The sequence below is a fragment of the Grampus griseus genome, assembly GCF_964374135.1.
Source record: "Grampus griseus genome assembly, chromosome: 10".
In the NCBI taxonomy this organism is placed as follows: domain Eukaryota; kingdom Metazoa; phylum Chordata; class Mammalia; order Artiodactyla; family Delphinidae; genus Grampus; species Grampus griseus.
Genome location: NC_139004.1, coordinates 56,168,258 through 56,190,185, shown reverse-complemented (window position 1 = coordinate 56,190,185; position 21,928 = coordinate 56,168,258). Strand labels below are relative to the sequence as shown.

The 21,928-nt window shown below is 45.8% G+C and overlaps 1 protein-coding gene across 2 annotated transcripts in view; it reads right to left on the bottom strand.

The window, feature by feature from the left end:
* The window catches only part of ITGA9 (integrin subunit alpha 9), a gene marked incomplete at its 5' end in the record, with an annotated part of 366,449 nt that overhangs the window by 155,192 nt on the left and 189,329 nt on the right, over positions 1-21,928 (bottom strand). For both annotated transcript variants that reach the window (XM_082664510.1, XM_082664511.1), the window contains one exon: positions 16,979-17,055. In XM_082664510.1, the coding sequence (XP_082520636.1) occupies positions 16,979-17,055 (77 nt within the window). The remainder of the gene's footprint in view (positions 1-16,978; positions 17,056-21,928) is intronic.

Genomic DNA, 21,928 nt, shown 5'->3' with positions numbered 1-21,928 from the left:
TTGGTTACATGTGATGTGGTGCAAAAAGGAGGTAAACCACACAGATCTAGGCCATAAGGAATGTCCTGAGTTGTCGCATCTGTGCAATGAAGGAAGAATTTATGTGCCAACTCCAGTCACTGGTTGAGGGATGATGTGGGAAAGGGAGAGCATCTATTCCCAGCACCTCCGGCCTGCTACCTGACTGCTATCCGGTGGGTAGAGTAGGCAGAGAGATGCAGTTCTGGGAGCCGGACGCCAGGCCAGCACATAAGGGTAAAGGGATTTGACAGTGTTGACAGTGCCTGTGGTGGGGCCCTATGCCAGCTTTATGACCTGGTGAATAAGGCCTGTTTCTGGCAGGTCAGATCAGCTAATCCTGTTATCTCTGACCATCTGAAAGGGGCTCCAGGCCTTCGAGAAACCCCACTCCACCCCTTGTGATCCACATCCTGTTCACTTTCCTTCTCATGCCACCGTCACAAGGATCCACCTCAGGTGCCATAGTCTCCGTTTCTTCCCATGGTTCCAGGAAACATAGGTATGGGTGACTGAACACACCCCTAACCCAGGGCTGACCGCCAGTGGGTTGCACCAGGGGCACTGTTCTGGTTGTCTATGCCTGGTGACTGCTTCTAAAAGGTAGGTATGCCTGCTGTGCAGGTTGTTAACTATTTTTAATATTGTCCCTGCCCTAAACCAGTGCACCTTAAGGTAAGTCACATAGCACACCACCCTTGCTGAATCTGAGGAGTATATATTTCTGAGCTTCCCCAGTGCAATTCACTTTGGGGAGAATGACTAGGGACCAATTAGAGAAGACACAAATGGCAGCAAGCACAAATTTCTGAACCCATTTTTGCAGGGCAGGCACTCTATAAGGGGCTGTCCTTGGCTTCGCAACCCAGGAGGGCAGCTGTCAATACCTCCAAGGCGCAAGTGTTGACACCACTTTGTCCTAGAATGTCATTACAGTGATTGGTCTTCAGCCTCTGTTCACCTCTACAGGATGAGAGTTTTTACAGTCAAGCCTACTGCTGCATCTGAGAGTTGCTTCAAAGCCCCTGAGATTCTTCATTACAGAAGCACTTGCATTCAAAGAGCCAGACTGGAGGCCTCGCCTCTGTGACACAGGCAACTCCTTAGCAATCTATACAAAACTGTATAAACCCATTCTCAAAATCCCAACATTTTTATGTCTCCAAAGGAAAAAGCTGCCAACATCAGCCTTTAGAGGTAAGAAGCCACTGGGAATGCCTTCACCATATTCTGTACACATAGAATATTATGAAGGCTAAGCCATGTCCTGGGGAGTAAATGATAAAAACATCTCCGAGTCAGACGTGGAGTGATACACACAGTTTTATAAGATCAAAGTTTAGAGACTCATGGTCTTTTAAAGCTGAAAAGGACTTCAGAATTGATTATAGAGCAATCTCCTCCCTATTTTGCAATGACATTGAGTACCAAGTGATATAAGTGACTTAGGAACTTATTGGGTAATTAGTGGTAGTACCAGTTTACCTAATGGAAGTGCCAGGATTCAAACACACGTTATCAGTCAGGGTGCAGCTAGCAAAACAGAGTCCATGCCAGGTAGTTCACTGGAAGAGATTAAAACGGGGAACTAGGAACAAAGGTGCCAGAAAAGCCAAAAGAGAAAACAAGGGGAGATGAGGAAAACCAGAGATTAGAAGTAACTATTATCCATGAAGCTGGAGGGACTGAGGGAGGAGGTTGTGACCAGAGCTGGGACTGCCAAGAAGAGGCTGAGACCACAGAGGGGATGTAGCTATTACCAGAGATGCTGCATGAAGTGGGTGAGGTTGGGAGAAATACCTTGACCCTTCTTCTCCCTCCCTTCAGCCTCTCAACGGTGCTCTCATTGGCCAAACTTAACAGGAAGTCTGTTTGGCAAAGGAGCCTGGGAAATGTAGTTTTTCAGAGTCAGGCTCCTATGAACAGAGCAAAGAAAGGTGGGGAACAGATAAATGCGCTATGTTTTTAGATTCTTAGTCCCTTACTCTCAGCTTTCAATAAGTTAGGGAAGCCATCCTTTCCCCAATTTTCATGCGATGGAACTCTGGACAAGGAAACCTTGAGTTCCAGCAAGGGACTACAAAGGATTCAGTCCCTACGGAATGTTCCAGTGTAAGCTCCAAAGTTCCTCCTTCCTACAGGGATGGGAATTGTTTTTGTATTGCTGGCTCATTTTAGTTAGTTTTACTTTGTTAGTTAGTTACTTTAATAGTTTTACTGCCTATTCTTATAGAACTCACTGAAACATCAAAGTATATAGAATCCAAATACCAATTTTCACTGCCATGAAAAGTCATTAAAGTTTCCTGATTTTGAAGGTTCTAGCTATTATGGCAAACATTTAGGAATTTATTTTATTAACTAAGACCACCAAAAAAGATATCACTTTTTTTTTTTGGTAAAAACATATTTTTTGGTCAAAAGAATCACCAAGAAATGCCCAAAAAAGATATTGTACCTAAAATGTACCCTTTTAAGAAATCAAATCTAATCTTGTTTTATATTTTAATATACTCTAGAATGGTAGGAGCTGTTACTTTTGCCCAACTATTCATCTTGTCCTGTGGTTATCGTACAGCTGGCCCCACAAAAGCCCAGGCCAGGGGAAACTTCCTGTGGTTTACAGCCTCACCCCACAATCATCTGATCTAACCCATTTGATGATCCTCATACCGACCAGCTCAGGATCCCCTTATTTTATAACCTGCAACCTATTCTGCTTTGTTCAAAACTCAGTGCCACGTCAGGGACCCACCTGCTTCTCAGGTGTGCCCAACGCACATAGCTCTGTCAGCACTCAGCTTCTCCTCCTGACTTTGGTTTCCCTGGATACACACCCCAGTCACCTGGCTGGGCTGCAGCTGAATCCCTGGGTCACTTACACAGGTTGTCCCAGACTCCCACCACCATCTATCTGGGCATTTGTCTACTTTCAAATACACTTAAAAAAAATCTAAACAGCAACAATCTACATTAATTAATTTCTGCTTTTGTTTTAAATCTATAATTTTAAGGAGCTTTAGTATTCATATTGTTTATATCCTCAAAAACTGCATAAACCAATAATACTCTGTTAAACAGAATATGCTATCTGTACGGGTGTAGGTTTCAACCTCCTCCAACAGTGGGCTATTATACATAGAGTTTGAGATGTGCTTCACATCTTGCCATGCTTTATAAATCCCTTCTAATCATGCAAAACAGACCCACATGGCTATTAACTCCAGACAGAGATCACGGGGCACCTCTGTAAGGCATGTCAACTAAAGTTTACAGAGGGTCAGGGAAATGATTCCTGGGAGTGAATTTCTGCTTTGAAAACCACTTATGTGAAATCAGAAATACCTCTATCTCCCTCATACGTAGCCCCTTTGGATGGTTTTATGCTCATAAAGTAAGAGAAAAGTATTTACTAAGGTGATCTGAACTAAAATAGTGGTTTCCTTAGTAACATTCAGATCGTTCATGTAAATATGTGTTACTTAAAAAAAAAAAAAAAGTCTATATATCCTCACTGATTTTGCTAGCATCAATGTGGCCCCAGCTCTGGCTCATTTAATAACTCATTTAGTTATAGAATCAGTATTTGCTTCAAAGGCTACCTTCTTTCTAACAAGGCAGACATGAGAAGCCTGAGGGCCCTCCCTGCCCCTCCAAGAAGCTTAGGCTCCCTCCTCCTGCCCCATCTGCTTAACTGTGAAAAGAACTGCTGGTTTCCAGCGAACAGAGGAATTCAAATCCTCATCAGACTCGACTTGAGGAGTAGTTTCCGGAATCACTAAATCTTACAACATCTGGAACAAATCAGGTTCACCAACTATAACAACTGGATTAAAGACAAAGAGTACTTTGGGGGGCAGAGGAATTCCCCAAATTTGTGGGCTGCCCAGAGGTCTGATGCCATGACGGGGATGGTGTGCAGCAATGGATGACCTGACCAGCAGCGGTCCAGTGCCACCCTGCACCACACACACCGCCTGTTAAACTCAGCCAACATGCATTTAAAATGCAAGAAGTGAACCTGCACTTCATGACGCAGGCCAGACAACTCAAGAGAGCCCAAGTCGGCAGGGCCACTGTGGTCCCTCCACAAATAACTCTGTCATGGCCATCATTTTTCCCTGTTTCTAGCTCAAGAACCAAATGGGGAATGTAAATGGTCACAGACAATAAAGCGTATTGAAATTACAAGCCTCCCTGATTTGGAAACTTCTTCCTGTGAGGTGAACAGTCATAGGGGCCAGAGGAAAGTGGCTCTTCCCACCTGGGTCCCCAAAGGTAGAAACAAGAATAGACACTCCAGATGCAGCACTTCAAACAACCACATATGTGCCCATTTGTGCACAAAGTGGCTACCACATTCACCACGATACCCAGTTTCTCTGCTTTGGGCCTGAAGCGTTGGTTTTCTTGAGCTCATCAAAGCTGTGATAGACAGTTACCCGTGTCTTTAACAAACCCAAACAAGGAATGAATGTTTACTTCATCACCAGTGTATCATAGACGCTGGGAGCTACAGGGTCCGGGAACTACTTCCTCCAGCGGCTTCTAGGTTTGACCCCACGTTAAAAAAAGAGAAAAATGTGTAATAATATGACACAGGCCTTATAATAAAGTCTCAGTTCTGGATATTATAATAAAAATCTTTTGCCTATTCCGGTAAGCAGAGCAAAAGGTTTGTTTCTCCAACATGTATCTTTTCCCCAAATCAGGGAAAACTTCTAGAACAGGGGTTTTTAATCTGTTTTTGTCACCAGATACTCTTGGAAGTCTAGTGAAGTGAATGGACCCCTTTTCAAAATGTTTTTAAATGCATAAAATGAAAAATAGAGTTATAAAAAACCCAGCTATACAGTGATAATTATGTTTAAAAATATGTGGTTTATGAATATGGGTTTTTAAAATAACATTGAATAATAAGGTTTGGCGGTAGATCACATAGCTACCATAACTTTGAAGTAGAGATGAATGTGAATGATATTTTGAAATATGTGCAACATTGTAACTTGATGTGAAAATATCAGTGATTTCTATGTGTGACAGTCACAGGTCCTGCTAATGTTACTCTGTTTCGTCGTCTACATTGACAATTGACTACGATGCTAAATTTTACTTTGAAGTTAGTGAAAATAAAGCTGTGATTGTTTTCCTATCTAAATTCACAGACCCCATGAATTCAAAGTGCAGACCACCAAGAGGATATGAACCCATATCCTCAGGTTAGGAACCTGTGTCCTATGGCAAGTGAGAGGGAGGGACTAACTCAGTGCTGATGAGTCACCAATGATGATGAGAGGCCAGGTAAAGGGAGGGATGGACAGCATGCTTAGCCTCCGACATCAGGAGGAAAAGGAAGATGTGCATTTCTGAAAGGTGTAGAATAAGAGATTTGTAACTGCTGTTGGTTTCCTTCATCTCAATCCTACTCTTCCAGGTCTAACCATGAGCCATCTTTAAAATCGACGAACCTGGGGAAGCTGGACAGAGAGGTGCGTAAATGAGAATTTTCTCCTCCTTGGCTCAGGAGGTTAAATGAATCGTGTTCTTCCACACAAAGAACAATTTTCTTCCAGAAAAAAAAAATGAAAACTTGGGATTTCCCTGGTGGTGCAGTGGTTAAGAATCTGCCTGCCAATGCAGGGGACACGGGTTCGATCCCTGGTCTGGGAAGATCCCACATGCCGTGGAGCAACTAAGCTCCTGTGCCACAACCACTGAGCCTGTACTCTAGAGCCTGTGAGCCACAACTACTGAGCGCGTGTGCCACAACTACTGAAGCCCACATGCCTAGAGCCCGTGCTCAACAAGAGAAGCCACCGCAATGAGAAGCCTGCACACTGCAACGAGAAGAGTAGCCCCCGCTCGCCTCAACTAGAGAAAGCCCACGTGCAGCAATGAAAACCCAACGCAGCCATAAATAAATAAATTTTAAAATACATGAAAACTTAAAAAATGTCTTTTTTTTCCCTTGAAGAAACACAATTGTGGACTGAAACAATGGCATTCACCTCCTGTTCAAATCTCATTATCACAGTAAACATTCTCAAAAAAGAGCCAGCGCTCCTGGCCAGGAAGGCTGCTCACTTCACCTGAGCAGCACGTGACTTTTATGCCCTGAGGACTGTATCTGCTCTGGCTCCCACAGGGAGGACATTTTGCAATGAAAGCTGTATCTCACAGGGGGCCCCTCTCCTTTTATCCCTGCGTCTGGATAGTCCTCTTTAAAAACAAAGTCCTGGGGGAAGAAGCAACCAGAAGTATTCCTAAAAGACACAAAGTCCCACTCACCCCCTGAAGGGACCTCCTACTCATCACTCCACAGTCCTGGTTTTTAAAAATCCAAAAACCCTCCAATTCCAAGAGGGCAGATAAAAGCCCACTGGCAACTGTTTTCCCCCACTCATATCTGATAAATACGTTGAATTTGGTTTTCTTTTGAAACTCACGGTTCTGAAAAAGATTCAGACTTCCTGGCCAGGAGATCTGAGAAGGAACAGATTGTGAGGTGTGAGCTCTCCAGCATCTCAGGTGGGGTTCCCTGGCAGCAAGGAAGGATTCGGGTGGTTGTGAGGGATGCCACGGGAAGCAGGACTGGAGTGGGGAAGAGTCTATGCAAGTAAGACCAAGGTGGTCTTGGGTACAGTCTAGCCTTGGCCTGATTCACAGGGGGCTCTGGAGCACAAAACACAGCATAGAGTTACTGGCACTTGAGGCAAGAGGCTGGCTTTTTGTACCTTAAATCAGCAGTCATTGGAGAGGGCTGCCCAGGATGGGTGTAACCTCTCAGGCAAGGCGACTTCCATGAGGCAAGGGCCCTTCTCAAGATAAGAGGAAGGGCAGCTGTGAGCCTTGGCAGGGGACACTTAATGGCAGCTGGGAACGGGGCACCTGTACCATAAAATGATCTGGGCGCGGCACCAACAGCCTCCACCCAGCCTCATCATTTTTGGATCAAGATCACCTGGAATGGAGTCAGGGAGGAAGCCTCATAAAATCTAGAAGTTCTTTACCTAGTACCTTCCCTCTCATGGCAATTGCAATGAGGTGATTTTTGGGCAGCTCATGTTCTACCTAAGCCTGTCACCTTGGCCCTGGGAGGAGGGGCAGTGACCTCTGGGGAGAAAGCCAAAGTGGTCTTTGGTTTTCCACCTACCAAGAGAAGCAGGGCCACTTTCTGATTTGCCTGAGGTTATATCAGGTGGCTGTAAACAAATTTGGGAGAGATGCTAATAAGAGGGCATGTCCAAGAAAAATATGTTTGGGGGAAGATTTACTTCAGAAAACAAAACAACTGTGCATCTTTGGAATTTGGCTTTTCTTCCAGTAAGTCTGCCCCAGGATGGGTGCGTCTAGCATTTGTGGCAAGAGACCAACACCACAGTCACACAGAATAAACTGCAAAAATCTTAGCAAAAAAAACCAAAACAAAAAAACCCCAACAGCATGTGGCTCCGTTTGCTCTTGATCTGAGAGAAGTGAAGGATCCATTTGCTACATTCTTTTGGTAAATCCTTTTCTTAGGTTGAATGTCCAGTGAGAAGGAAAACGATAGCCATATCATTTTGGCCCTGCTGGAAAGATGCTTACGCATAAAACCTCTGATGGTTGGATCTATTTGGAAGCCAAGGAAAATATTAGCAAATACTATTTTCTTAGGTACACCTGTGAGGTAGATCCAGCCTTCCTGGGTGGCTGGGGAGGGAGCTGTGAGCATGGTCCCAGCCTCTTCATTGGTTGCCATGGTTACCCCTCAGCTCTGTCTTCAAGGCTCCTCTACAGATTCCCCATCCTCTTACCATCCAGATGGAAAATCTTGGTTAGTGTCTGCTCAGCAGGGGGAGGGCTGTCCCTGATACCCAATATTCATTGGGATGGATCTCTGCTGCTCATGTGTGGTAGGGCCTCACACCAAGGCTGGTCCACCCTTTAGAAAACTACAAATCAGATCCTCCTAGAGATAGGAAGGTATTCCCCAAAGTCATTCCAACTAGTTAGCAGCGCGTCAGAGTGGGAGCAAGAAACAGGCTATTTAAAGACAGAGGCCACAGGTCTAATGGCTAGAACACTGGACTTGGCCTCAGGAACCTCCCAGCAGGTTTTCTTTCCTGCCACTGCTACTGAGCTTTCTTTCTGATCTCAGAAAAGTGACTCAAATCCCTGCCTATCAGCTTCTTGTTCTGCATCTGAAATGCTATGCTATCCATGAGAACCACCAACCATGAAGAAGCTTCGAGCTGGGCTTCTTTCCACCCCGCCTGAGTTACTGTGTAGGACAGTGGAGTCGCTGTCTGTGCTCCTCCTGGGGCTGGGCTGGAGCCAGGGCTGCAAAGCAACACAGCTGCTTGGCCCAGCTCCACCCAGGTCCCTCCTGGGATGATGGAGCGGGCAGAGGCCTGATCCTCTCTGCCTGAGATGTGCCGTGGACACTTCCCTCACCTGCCATTGCTGCTATCCTCAGGAAAACAGGAACAAAGCTCCCAGCCCTGTACCTGGCTCATGGGTTTTTACTACAGCCAAATGCCCTTCAGCAGGTGGGTGATACACAGTGCCGCTCGGGAGAGAAGGGGAAACAGAGTAAGTTGCAGACACATGCAAGAGGAAATCAAGTTACCACAGTAATGGAGAATGTTAGGGGTTTGGAAATGCGGAAAGAAAGCATTCCCCACAAGTTAGTGGAAAGAAGCCTGGGTGTCAAAAGGTAGTATGACACTTCTGCTGGAAATTCCAGAATGAATGCATCAACTGAGATTCTTTGAGAAAGTGGGTGTAGAAGACGTCGTCCACGCCCTTGCCACCCGCCTCAGACTGTTTCAAATGATCTTGCTGACTTCCAGCTGCCAGTGTCTGAATCTCTGTAGCTGAGGACCTTTCTTCAGAACCAGACCCGGCTGCTGTCTGTCACAGGCTGGAAGGGCACACCCAAACCCAGAGTAGTGCTCAACCAATGACTCTCCATAGCTGGTGTACAAGCACCCCAGCCCCTTCACCCCTCAGAGGCAATAATTTTAAGCTGTGTGCTTCCCACCATTCCCTAGTGTTTCCCTGCAGGATGAAGATCCAGAATCCCCTGCAGGATGAAGATCCAGAATCCCCTGCAGCAGCGGGGTATGATGGGCTGATTGGTAGCCTTTCTCTATTCACATCCTTTGTCTTATGACACATAGCTCCTCCCAGCGGTAAGCACAGTTTATTTCCCCATCCCTTGAATCTGGCTGGCCCTGTGACTTTGCTTTGGCTAACAGAATGTGGCAAAAAGTGAAAACAGACCAGTTCTATAACAGGTCTCATGAGGCCTTGTGCACTGTGTTCTAGATTTTGGACCCCCAAACAGAGACACCTAGCCAACGTGAAGTTGGCTGCAGGTCCATGAAGGAGCCCAGGAGACCAGAAGACCCAAACAGATGAGCCACAGAATCTGGAGCTGAATAAATGGTGGGTTTTCTGAGGCATGAAGTTTGGGGTGATTTGTTACATAGCAATAACTAACTGATACACAGGTGTATGGTGCACCCTATTGGCAGGCTTCCCTGTAAACTTCTTTACTCCTCTACCTTTGTTCCCTGCACTCTCAAATTTACTCTCAAATCCTTGTCTCAAGGTATGCTTTGGAGAGGACTCAAACTCAGACAGGGGGGGCCTCTTCCCTTGTGCTTCCGGGGAACTCCCTCATGTTCCCATGATTATAGTGACCACAGTGAATTATAATTACTGTTTTCATGTGTGTTTCCCCTTCTAGACCAAGAGCATCGTGTGCAGTAGTTTGTCCCTATTTGTTTTCACCAAGCCTAGTACATCCATGGCAACTGCTCCATCGATATTTGCCATATAAATGAATACACCAGCAGTGTATCACTTCTTGTCAGTTGAGTAGAAGTATTCTGGAAAAGTAGTGCACTCTTCAATACCTCTTCCAGTGTGTGAATGGCTCTTTGTTTGCCTTACTCTGTTGGTCACCTTCCCAGGGGGTTACATCTCGCCCTCCGCCTAGGTAACTCCAACAGAAGGACCACGCACACACCCATTCATCCTTGATGTGGTCCTGAAATGTGAGGGAGACACCTACTGCCTCCCTAGGGAACCCCCATCAGAGCAAGGGAGAGAGGAGAGTGAGGATGAGGAATCCTACTCTCATTCAAAAGGTTCTATTCATTGGAGCATTTCACCTTTCTTTCAAGAACATACCTTTGAAAAAAACCATTCCTATTTCCAGAGATTCCAGAAACAGCCACTACAAAAGCCAGCTGCTCCCGATCAACAAACTTCTGCACTTTTTTGTTCCAGATTTTAGAAAGACAGTGGAGGAAAAAAAATAAATAATGAATCACATGGCTAATATTCTGGTAAGGGCAAAAGTTTTCCAAGATTCTGATCAGCTCCCACTCATCTTCCTTCATAAAATAATAATAATAATAGTGATGATATTACATTTGAGGAAACTGCTGACATAGCAGCCACAAGCTCACGGTCAAATCTGAGGCCCTCCAAGGAGAAAAAAATCCAGCCTACATGTATTAAGAATATCCTGACTCGATGCTTGGACCACCATTTTGGCCCAGCAGGACTGGTGTCTGTGGTCTCCAGTGAGAAAAGCTTTTGAACAGCACCTCACATGTCAGACAGCACAGGGGAAGCATGACTGGGGATGGATGGGAGGCATCTTTGAGGATGGATTTTTTTCTACCCATCCACCTCCTTTCTGTGGGGCTTTTCACACAGAGGAGGACTTTTCCCCCAGCTCCCCAGCCTTGGTCCTTCTGGTCCAGAGCCAGCCTCAGCAACTGAAGCCAGTGTACTGGAAGAGAGCAGGATGCAGAACTGGACACTCCCAGCTTTAATCCCCACCCCCAGCCCCGACCACCATGAGCCCTTGAGCAAGTCACCTGTCTCCCTAAGCCTCTGCGTCCTCCACACTATAAAGAGTGTAATAATACTTACTTCTTAGTGTCACTGACCAGATTAAATGAAATAATACTAGCTCTCATCTACTGAGTGCTTACTATAAGCCAAGCTTTTGGAAGCACTTAAACATGTTTTAATTCGTTAAGTACTCAAAACAACTTTAATAATGTGTTGCTATTATTTCTCCCATTTTACAGAAGAGGAAACAGAGGCACAGAGGTGTGAAGCAACTTGCCCGAGGCTGTGCAGTTGTGCAAACACTACAGTGGACTCTAGCACCTATAGTCCTAGTATAGGGTACCTAGTACATGATGGAAACTCAATAAACAGGGGTCTCTTCCCCTTCATAAAAGAAGACAACTTTACTTCTACCCTATGCTATGCAGTTGATGATTTTGGTCACTGTACCATTTTTAGGAAGGTGAACAATTTGTTTCAAACTCTAAATGGCGCTCTGGGTATAGTGATCCTCCTCTTGAAGGCTGGTTTTTCATGGATGGAGCCATCCATCTCCCAGCCAAGTGTTTTAGGAAATGCACTTGATCCCCCACCCACACCACAAAAATAGCCTTACTAAGGCTACAACCAGAAGACCATTATATGTGGCCACTAGATGGTTCTTCCAACTTCATATATATTCTTACTGTGCCTTTTTACCTCCCTTAAGTGTTCTTTCATTATTGGAGTTGGCTAGCCAGAAGGCACGGAAATTTCCACTGGTCTCCTGTAGGATGCATCAAAGAAAAAATTTTTTTAACTTAACTGCCATAGTGTTTATTTCTCTTTTCTTTATCTTAATCACATGTGATATATTCTTAGGTACTGTGAGTAGTCAGACAGATGAAACAAAACATAGTCGCATCATTTTACAAATGGAATTTTCAGTCCTGTTTAAAGAAACTAAACAGCTTCATCCCTATTCCTGGACATTTTGGAAATGGTGTGTTTTGGAACGAGGCTCAAGACCATTAAAGACTGTAGACTTTTAATTGCAGAGTTGGTTGTTTTAAGAGACAACAGGCCTGCCAGAATTCATGCTCTCTGGAGAGAAAAATAAAAACATCTGTGAGTCCCAGTCACAGACAGCATTTCCTGGCTTGATCCCTGGCCACTTGAGGTGACCCAATCACTCCCAGATATCTTTCTCTCTGTTTTCTCAAGACAAAGAATCCTCAGTCTATGGGTACTTTGGCTGCTTCCCACCACAACACCTTGTACTGTGCTGTCTACCCTGTTGTTGCAGGGACTTTTCTCTGTTACCCCTTGGCTTCAACCTTATAGTACAGTGGATGACAGCCAACAGGAGAGCTAGGCTCTAAACACAGCACGAAAGGCAAAAATTCTGTCCAAATTGTCCTTTTGAAGCCCTTGGGGAGGCACCACGGTGGAGATCAACACAATATCTCTCATAAGCCCAACCCTACCCAAGGTGCTCCTGCACTGAGACCAACAGCGGCCACTCCATGGACCTGAGCCAGGGATGCAGGAACTGAGATGCTAGAGAGAGTAACTGACTCAAAACTCAAGCTGGACCGTACTTTCACTCAGTGGAATACAGAACCCAATGACCCACACCATCTAAATCTCAATCCCCACCCCCACTCCTCTCTCCCTACCCCTTCAGTGTGCCTACCTGCAATTTTATTAGGTAAAATCCATTCATGCTACAATCCTGCTATACCTCCACTGGCTTCAGGATGAAACCCAAACTCATAGGTGTGTCACAATATAGTGTTTCTCTTTCTCTCTCTCTCTCTCTCTCTCTCTGTCTCTCTCATCTCTTACTGTGTTCTCCTGGCCTGTGTTCAGTATTTTGGCCATAAACATCTTTGCCACAAGCATTTTTGCAGCAAATATTTTTGCCACATAACTAATTGACCATAAGGCAATTTTGCCATAAAAGATAAAAGAACTGGTTGATTTATACTACATAAATCTAGGCACTCATAACACTCTACACGGTGACAAGGAGACAGGCAGTCTTAAAGCACTGGATGATAACAGCTACATGTGTCGACTTGATTGTAAACATGGTGATAAAACTTACTGGAAGTATGAAATAAGAGAGGGTAAAGCCAGATTGCATACTCTACTAGAAAATAATAACATAGCAGTTTGCAAATCCTTCAGATATTTGAAGGTGGAGAGTTGAACACACATTTCCCATGAACTTTGGAACATCTATCAATGAACATGTGACAAGATGCCAGGAACACACAACAGTGTAGAGGCTTTCACAACACAAAGCTCAGTTACAAATGTGCATCTCAGTATTTGGAAACTGATCCCTCTCTTAATGGAGGAAGAAATCTTAGCAAAAAAGAAAAAGTGCGATGCTGAACGGGAAAACAAATCACATTTTAAATGTATTCAAATATTTTGCATTTTGCAATAAAGTCTTTTAATCTTCGTTATTCATTTTTCATGTTCCATTATGTCCTGTTTAATGATGCTCTTTTATTTTTTATCTTTTACAGGAGAATTGCCTTATAGCCAATTAGTTACATGGTGAAAATGCCTGCAGCAAAAAGTCTTGTGGCAAAGATGTTTACAGCAGAGAAGCTCATGGCAAAAATACCTCCGGACCGACTCCTTTACTCCAGATGCCTGCAGATCTGCATGGGTATCCTGCCCTCCACGCCTCTGTGCCTCTGCTCACATTTTCCCTCTGCCCCGAATGTCTGGATGCATTGCCTTTAATTCCTCCTCTTGGAAGCTGTTCCAGGGCCCCATGATGACCCATCTACCTCTCTTCCAGCACTGACCAGGCACTGACAGCACCCAGCTGTCCTCTCCCACCACACCAGGCATCCTGGGAGAGCGGGGCCCACATTTCTTCCCTGACTTGAACAATAAAGAAATGTACATCCCATCCCTGGCAGTAAGGAATCAAGAAAGTTACACAATAACCAAAACAGCTCACTCCTGGTTCAAGCTACCAAGCCTTCCTTTGTCAACCAAATTCAGATCTTGGCTTCCATGAGCAGTTTACTGACTGTGCCTTCTCTCTCTGTGTGCCTGGCTCTGTGCAAAGATCTGGGGAAATTCAAAGTAATGTAAACCCTGGGCTTGGTTTTGTATCTCTACTTAGCCAATTACCAGTTAATGTTTCTCTGATGGCTCCCTTGGGGACATTTATGGGCCCAAGAGTATAATGAAGGTTTGTTTAATGGTGGATTCAGCCAAAAGGCTATTTTGAGAGACCAAGGGGCCTCCTGGGAAATAACTCATCCTAGGGAGATGCTCAGAGCTTTGGTCCAAGGACATTACTTCGGAGATTTGGAAAATCTCCTCCCGCAATCTCTAGGTCTCATGTCTGAGTTGTAGGAAGATGGAATTGCAAGAAAGGCTGAAATAGTCCTGAAAATTATAAGGCACCAGGAAAGCGACACAGAGACCCTGTTCTTTATGTGGTATAATAGATTGCATTATGGTTCCAATTTTCACCCCTCCCTAAATTTGCCTCCTTTGCTGTATGACTGCAGTTCTCCTCGCTAAAAGGGCACAGAACAATAGTTCCCAGTCCCTTGACTTTGAGACTGGTTATATGACTTGCTGTGACCAGTGGAATAAAGCTGAAGTAAGAATGCACCAGCTCTGAACCTAGGCCTTGAGAGTTATCGCGTGTTTCTGCTTGCCCTCTTGCACCGGTGCCATGCTATGAGAAGAATACACTGGTTCCAGCAGGACTGTGAAAGACACATGAAGCAGAGCTGAACTGCGTCACCTGAGCCTAGTTGAGAACCACCTACCCTCTGTTGAACCCCAGATGCATAAGCAAGTCAACCAAGATCCAGTTGAATCCAGCCTGGACCAGCCAACTCTCAGCTGACCTGCAGTTCCCGGAGAATAAACAATTGCTGGTTTAAGCCACTGAGTTTTGGCTAGTTTGTTATACAGCATTTTCTTGTGGTTCTAGCTAGCTGATACATACCGGAGTCTGGGGCCTGGCCACCACACCAGTTGTTCCCATATTACTGATTACTGGGCCCAGAGAACAGACCTGGCTCCGACCAACAGTCCTGAAAGGCCAGGGTAAGGCAGTGGAGGCAGCTTTAGGGAAAAGATGCCTTACTGACCATGAGCCTCGGGTTTTATATTTTAACATATGAAGAGCACAATGCAATACAGATGGATTTGACCGTCCACTAATGGGCAGCAAGAACATTAGGACTCTTCTAATATTTAACCTTAGAGCAAGTGAACATTTTCCCAACACATGAAGTTTTCTACAATCCAAAATACAGTCTGCCTCAAGATAAAACAAATCCACATATTTTTGTTTCATGTTACTTTTCCCCTAAAACACTTTTTGGAAGACCTTTCTAAAACTAAAAGTCATGATCTGATAACTTATGAACCTTCTTTAGAATTGGTTTCTCTCATAATCCCAGGAGGACCTTCTGACTAATGTTAAAACAATTCCAATACCCACTTATCAGTTTGAAATACTTTTCTAAGCTTGGCACAACATGTGCTACTTTAATCTACTACACTAAGTCCTAAGTAAAAGTAATGCTAATTAATATTTAAGAGGTTTGGAAGAGTATCTGTGTGTATGCGGAGGGGCAGATGGGGGGCAGTTACGTCACCTTTCCTCCGATAAATGTAAACAAAAGAAAAAGAATCTTATGGGATATGGGGATATATGTATACATATAGCTGATTCACTTTGTTATACAGCAGAAACTAACACACCATTGTAAAGCAATTATACTCCAATACAGATATTAAAGAAAAAAGAATTCTTACTATTACTTTCCTTTGATGAATAACAGGTTATTTATCAACAGAAGTAAAGACGTCCTAGTGTAGTTACTGGTTCGTGATGGGATATTTCTTTCATTCCACCCAAACTTAACTCTCACAGTTAAGACACACAATATGGCATTTTAGAGGATACCTATCAACACTGATGACTGTTTTTGAGAAATGGTAATAAATAGCATGGAGGCTAAAACAATCTCTCAGAAGGAATTGTCTCGAAAGGAACCCATTCCCTGAAACGTGGTTAAATGACTCAGGACCAGCACCTTCAAGAAGTCTGAAATAAAAGGTTGGCAGAGAGAAAAACAGAAGGCCTTTACGGAAGGTTCACCTTTAGCTGCGGGTTCACGTTCTGTAGGAGGAAGCCCTGCTCCAGGAGACTGGCTGTCTGTTCCCTGGATCAGGACAGCCGCCCCTCTCCTCCACCTGCTCCTGCCACAGAACCATTACTTGTTGTTAAAGCACAACACTTTAAGTGTGGGGAAAAAAATAAAAAGAACCTTTATAGTAGTTCCCGTATTCCTTTATATAATAATAAACTGAATCATAGGGGTTGTTCCAAACAGTTAAATATTGGCAATTTCACATGGCTCAACTTAATACAATGAGTAAACCTAAAATACACCCCTCAGGACTACCCTGGTGGCTCAATGGTTAAGAATCCTCCTGCCAATGCAGGGGACACGGGTTTGAGCCCTGGTCCGGGAAGATCCCACGTGCCACGGAGCAACTAAGCCCGTGAGCCACAACTACTGAGCCTGCGCTCTAGGGTCCGTGAGCCACAGCTACTGAGCCCATGTGCCACAACTACTGAAGCCCACGTGCCTAGAGCCCATACTCGGCAACAAGAGAAGCCACCGCAATGAGAAGCCCACGCACCACAAGGAAGAGTAGCCCCCGCTCGCCACAACTAGAGAAAGCCCGCACACAGCAACGAAGACCCAACGCAGCCGAAAATAAAATAAAATAAATAAATTTTAAAAAACATTACATTAAAAATAAAATACACCCCCCAACACATACACATCACCAATACTCAGGGAAATTAGAAATACAAAACTCTAATTGTGAGATATGTGAGACTACAAACAAAACAAAAACCAAACTATCCCCCCAAATAATACTTGTTGTTAAAATTACAGTATAATATACACTTTCTTAAACTGCAACTTTTCATTTTAAACCCACCTCTATTTACCCTCTTCGGTGGGGAAATCTGCACATGCAGACTTTGGGCCTGAAGTCAGGACAAACAGCTTCCCAGAACAAAGTCAAGAAGGGGGCACTGACTCACCTGGAGAGTAACAGGTGACCCTGAAGCTGCAGGTCGGCGGCACAGTCCTCAGATCGGCAATTCCTTTCAAACACGGTCTGTGAGGGAGACACAAGAGGAAAAGCAAAACAGGGTTAGTGGTAAACGAGTAAATAACAGCTAACCACTTCCTTCCAAATCAGTGGGAATTCTTCCCGTGTGCTTGAGGCACAGCGAGGCCAAACAATACCAAAAAGTCGGAGTTTGGAGCAGACAAAGGTTTACTGCAGGGCCCTGCAAGGAGTCAGTGTCTCATGCCTTAAAAACCCTAAACTCCCTGAAAGCTTTCAGCAAAGCCCTTTTACAGGAAAGGTGAGGGAGGGGCGGGGTTCATTGTTGGAATCTTCTTGGTGTCAGATCCTTTGTTCCTGAGGTCGGGTCACATATTCCTGTAAACGTCCACCAAACAAATGTTAGTCTCTGTTATGACAAGACGGGGCAAGGTCCCAAGGCTCAACTTTCGCCCTCCAAGGTCCTCGTTAAGAGGCTGGCGGCGCCCTCAGGGCCAGGTCCCCAGGCGCCCAGGACCCAGCCGGCCCTCAGGCTCCTGAGGCCGCCCAACTGGGGGCCAGGTCCCGCCGACTGCGACCCAGGGTGGCTGTCGCCGCCATTAGGTCGCGGAGGTGGGCATGGGGGAGAGGTTCGCCGCTGCCTCAAGGCCGGAGCCCAGTGACAAGGGGCCCTCGGCCTGTCCCCGGGCCCCCAGCTCACCCGCCGGTGGAGGCCGAAAGGCCTGGAGGGTCCCGGGGAGAAGGCCGTGACCCATCTGTCTCCACACTCTCCGCCGCAATGACCGCTTCCCTGTTGACCCGGCGGAGTGGGACGTCTAACCACCGCGCCCCGGTTCTCGCGCTGAGGGTCTCGCGGTAAAGGCCACGCAGCTGCCCCGCCCCTATTACAATTCGGGTAAGTCCCCCACCCCCATGGAGCCAGGTCCCGCAGGGCGAGGGGTCCTCAGCAGTTAACAAGGAAATCCAAGTCAGGGGTGGCCTTGACCACAGAAGGCACCCCTTGTCTGATTCGTCTCTTAGGCTGCTCAAGTGCTTCTTCAAGTAGTTGTTTCAAGAAAGGTACACGGTAGGTGTTCTTCCCATCTTTGAGATGATCTTTAAATGCTCTCAGATCGGAATGAATAATAACCCATGTGAGTCAAGAACTCTTAGGTTACAGTCTGGTCATTTCCCTCTGCTGTCGTGGCGAGGCAGAAAATCCGTATTTGATGTGGGTTCTGCCTGAACGAGGGGTTCATACTATAATTTTTAATTCCAAAGGGGAAAGTCAAAGGCAATTAGGCTCTGAGGCCAAGGGCACCACAACCAACTGAAGGGATCCTGTCTCGGCAGGGCAGCCGGTAGCTATCAGGATGGAGTGTCCTTTCTCTAACCAAGGCTGGGCCTCCTGGGCCTCCAGGGCCTCCACCCAGTGCTGGGGCCTAAAGCTCACTATGCCACACCCGACATCTTTCCAGGGGGCTTGCAGCGTGTGCCTGAGCTGAGCCTACCTGTGGAGGGCAGCCAGGAATCAGGAGCAGCTCTGGGGAGGAGTTACAGTTTTCTTCTCTCTGTGGTACCCGGCGGGCTTGTCTGTCCTTTCCTCTGGTCTCAATCTCTCTGATGTCTCTAATCCGTGAACAGCAGGCTTCCTGAGTCCACACGGACAGAGACTCTTCACTAGTTAGATGCCTTTGATCACTTTGGTGGGATTTTGGAGAGAGGAGCCTGTGGCCGTTTTTCAGTTGTCATTTATTCACTATTCAACTTCTCTGTCATCACTACTCATATTTCTGGGTCCCCCTCTAACACATACAGAGAACATAGTTCCAGGTGATTCATCCTACTCCCACAAGACAAGTCCAGGCAGCTTCTCTGAGCATCCATGTGGACTCCAGCAAACGTGCTGGCCAACGAACAATCTAGACCCAACCAGGCAGAGTAACTTTGCTTATGGAAATTCATATTCCTGTGTCACATTTCCAAAAGAATAATATGTCCCAGACAACATTCCCTGCCGTGAGTGTGGGGGAAAAACTCATGAAAGTCTTGAGCAAAAAAAGGACATTCCCATGTTCTTTTAGCCAACACTGGGGGCAAAGAGAGAGCCAAATTTCCAGGAGATTTTAATAGGGGGCATTTGTGATTTATCTGCCATCTCAGTCAAGGAGAAAACAGGAATAAGTGGATGTGAGGTCTGCATAAATATCTCAGGTGGGAAAAGGCAGCTTTCCGAGGTTAGAAATGAGGAGAAACACCAAAGATGACTTTACCACCAAGCTGATGAAACTTCAGGCTGAAGGGCCTTCACTGACACGCTCCCACCGGGGCCTTGCACCTCACGTTCTATTCATGATGTTACTTGATTTTCCCCAAGAGAAGCTCTCCTCCCAAATCATATAAGCTTTAGGCTTCACTAAACCCAGCTCTGCCCCTGGTGACAGGCTTCTCTTTACAAATGTTTCTCCCATTTTACAGGCAAGAGACAGTCTGACTTCCAGCCTTTGGAGGTGGGGTGCGGTGGGGTGGGGAGCAGGTGAGAACTGACAAGGAGGAAGGGACCTACAGCCATCCCGTGGCACACAATCTGAAAAAATGAGGTGCCTGCCCTCCTCAGCTCCATCTCCCTGGCCCTCCTGTGCCAGCCACCCCTTAGCCTGGCCGTATAACTTCCCACCTCAGGGCCTCCCCACATGCTGAGTCCAAATGCCTCCACCGAGTTCACCTGGTATGTGTCCTTTCATCCTTCAATGAGCAAATCAAAACCACATCCCTGAGTCCCTGATAAGCTTGGGCTCTGTCATAAGTTCTTGTAGTTCATGTACTTTTCCTTCTACTGCTCATCTCGATTGTAACTAATTAATTTTATCATTACGTGTTTCCCGTTTGTCTCCCCTGCTAAAATGATGCTCCAGGACTGTATTGGTCTTGTTCACCCCTGTGCCTTCCCTCAGACCCCAGCATGTAGAAGCTGCCACAATGGAGGACCCCACATGCTCTGAGAGATGGGGTGACCGTTGGAACATGGGCCAATGAGAATACACTGCTCATCAACACCAAAGCTGTAGCCCCCCCAGCAAAGAACTGTTGCTCAGCTACAAGCTCTGTCCTTGGTCTGACTTTCCCTTGTACTCTGCTATTTCCTGTCCCTGAAACTAACTTCTCTAGCTGTTAAGTCCTCCAGTGCTGCTGAATTTCCTTCCAACAAAGGCAAGCACTGAGTCTGCCATACACACACTCACACACAAAAACTGGGTGTATATACATACACACACACACACACACACACACACACTCACATACACATTAGTTGAGTGCTTACACTGACCAGCTAAAATTAAGCACAAACTATAGTGAGAAGATAAAGCACAAGCTTAGAAATCAGTCCAGGACTCAATTTCCACATTTACAAAATGAAAATAACAGCATTAGTGACAATCTTGTTAATCCACATTAGCATTTAGCTGGGAGTGGGAGTTTGTGGCTATTACGCTGTTCTTGTTTTAGGCATCACTGCCTACACCAGCAAATGTGAATGACAATGATGGTATGTAAGAGTGAGGTAAGAGTGAGCTCCATGAAGATTCCCTAGTGGACAGTGCAGTACAAGACCATGGAGAGAGAATCAAAATGAATCTCTCTCTGTGTAGACGACTGTACTTTCTGAAAACCAATGCACGATGTCTCCCATTGCACTCTTTACAATGTGACTCTGAGATTCCTCCCACAGAGAATGGCGTCAATACTTTACCCTTTGAATCTGGGTGGATTTGTGGCTGCAGAGAAGTGGTGCTTTGCAATTTCCAAGCCTAGTCATCAAAAGTACTAGAGGTTCCTCTGAGTTCTCTTGGGGCATTAGCTCCTGGACTATAGCTACTACCCTACAAGGAAGCCATGGAGAGGCCCACGTGGAGAGAAACTAACCGGCAGCATCAACTCGAGGCCACGGAAGTCAGCCGCCATGGAAATGGGTCCCCCAGCCCCACCAAGCTGCCATGATGTGGAGCAGAGATGAGCAGCTCTGACCAGGCCCTGCCAAATTTCAAATTCATGAACAAAATGAATGACTGCTGTTATTTTAGGCCACTACATTTTGGGATAGTTTATTTTACAGAAATAGTTTACTGGAATATTCCTCAACCTAATGGCCTCCCCTAACTTGGGTAATGGTGTGAACAAAAGTGGCTGTGCATTCCAAGCCCTGGCAAAGCCTTGGCTTAGGCAAGACCCTCCCCAGGCTGGGAATGAAGTTGTCTTATAGGTAAAATATCAAGACAGCAAGGAATCAAGAGACCTGTGTCATCCACCTTGGAGACTGAAGTTGAAACTCAGAGATCCTGCGCTTGGGACCTGGATTCGTCTCTCTGGGGCAAGTGACAGTTTTGTTTCCTGAGGAACTGAAAAACATCTCTCTGGGGCAGAAGCGGGGGCAGTCTGAAGCCTCAGAATGCTAGCTGACAGCATAGTTTCCAGGAGCAAGTAAAAAATATCTTTCCTGTACAAAGCGGAAAGAGTACAGGTTCTCCCTGAAGCCAATGGGCCAAACTACCAATTTTCCAACTTCTCCTGTGCCTGCTTCTCCACGTCTGCCTAACCCTCTGGGCAAACACAGGCCTGGCTGCCTAAATCAGGCAAATCTCAACCCAGCTTGGAAGCAGTCTCTCCCACCTCCTTCCAGCCTCGACCTCTGATTGGAAAATCCCTGTCAATTTTTTTTTTTTTTAACCTGGAAGCAGCCATTCTGGAAAATGGAAACAGAGCTAAGAAGACATCATCTCTGAGGACGTCCCTGGTGGCACAGTGGTTAAGAATTTGCCTGCCAATGCAGGGGACACCGGTTCAAGCCCTGGTCCGGGAAGATCCCACATGCCACGGAGCAACTAAGCCCGTGCGCCACAACTACTAAAGCCTGCACGTTCTAGAGCCCGTGCTCCGCAACAAG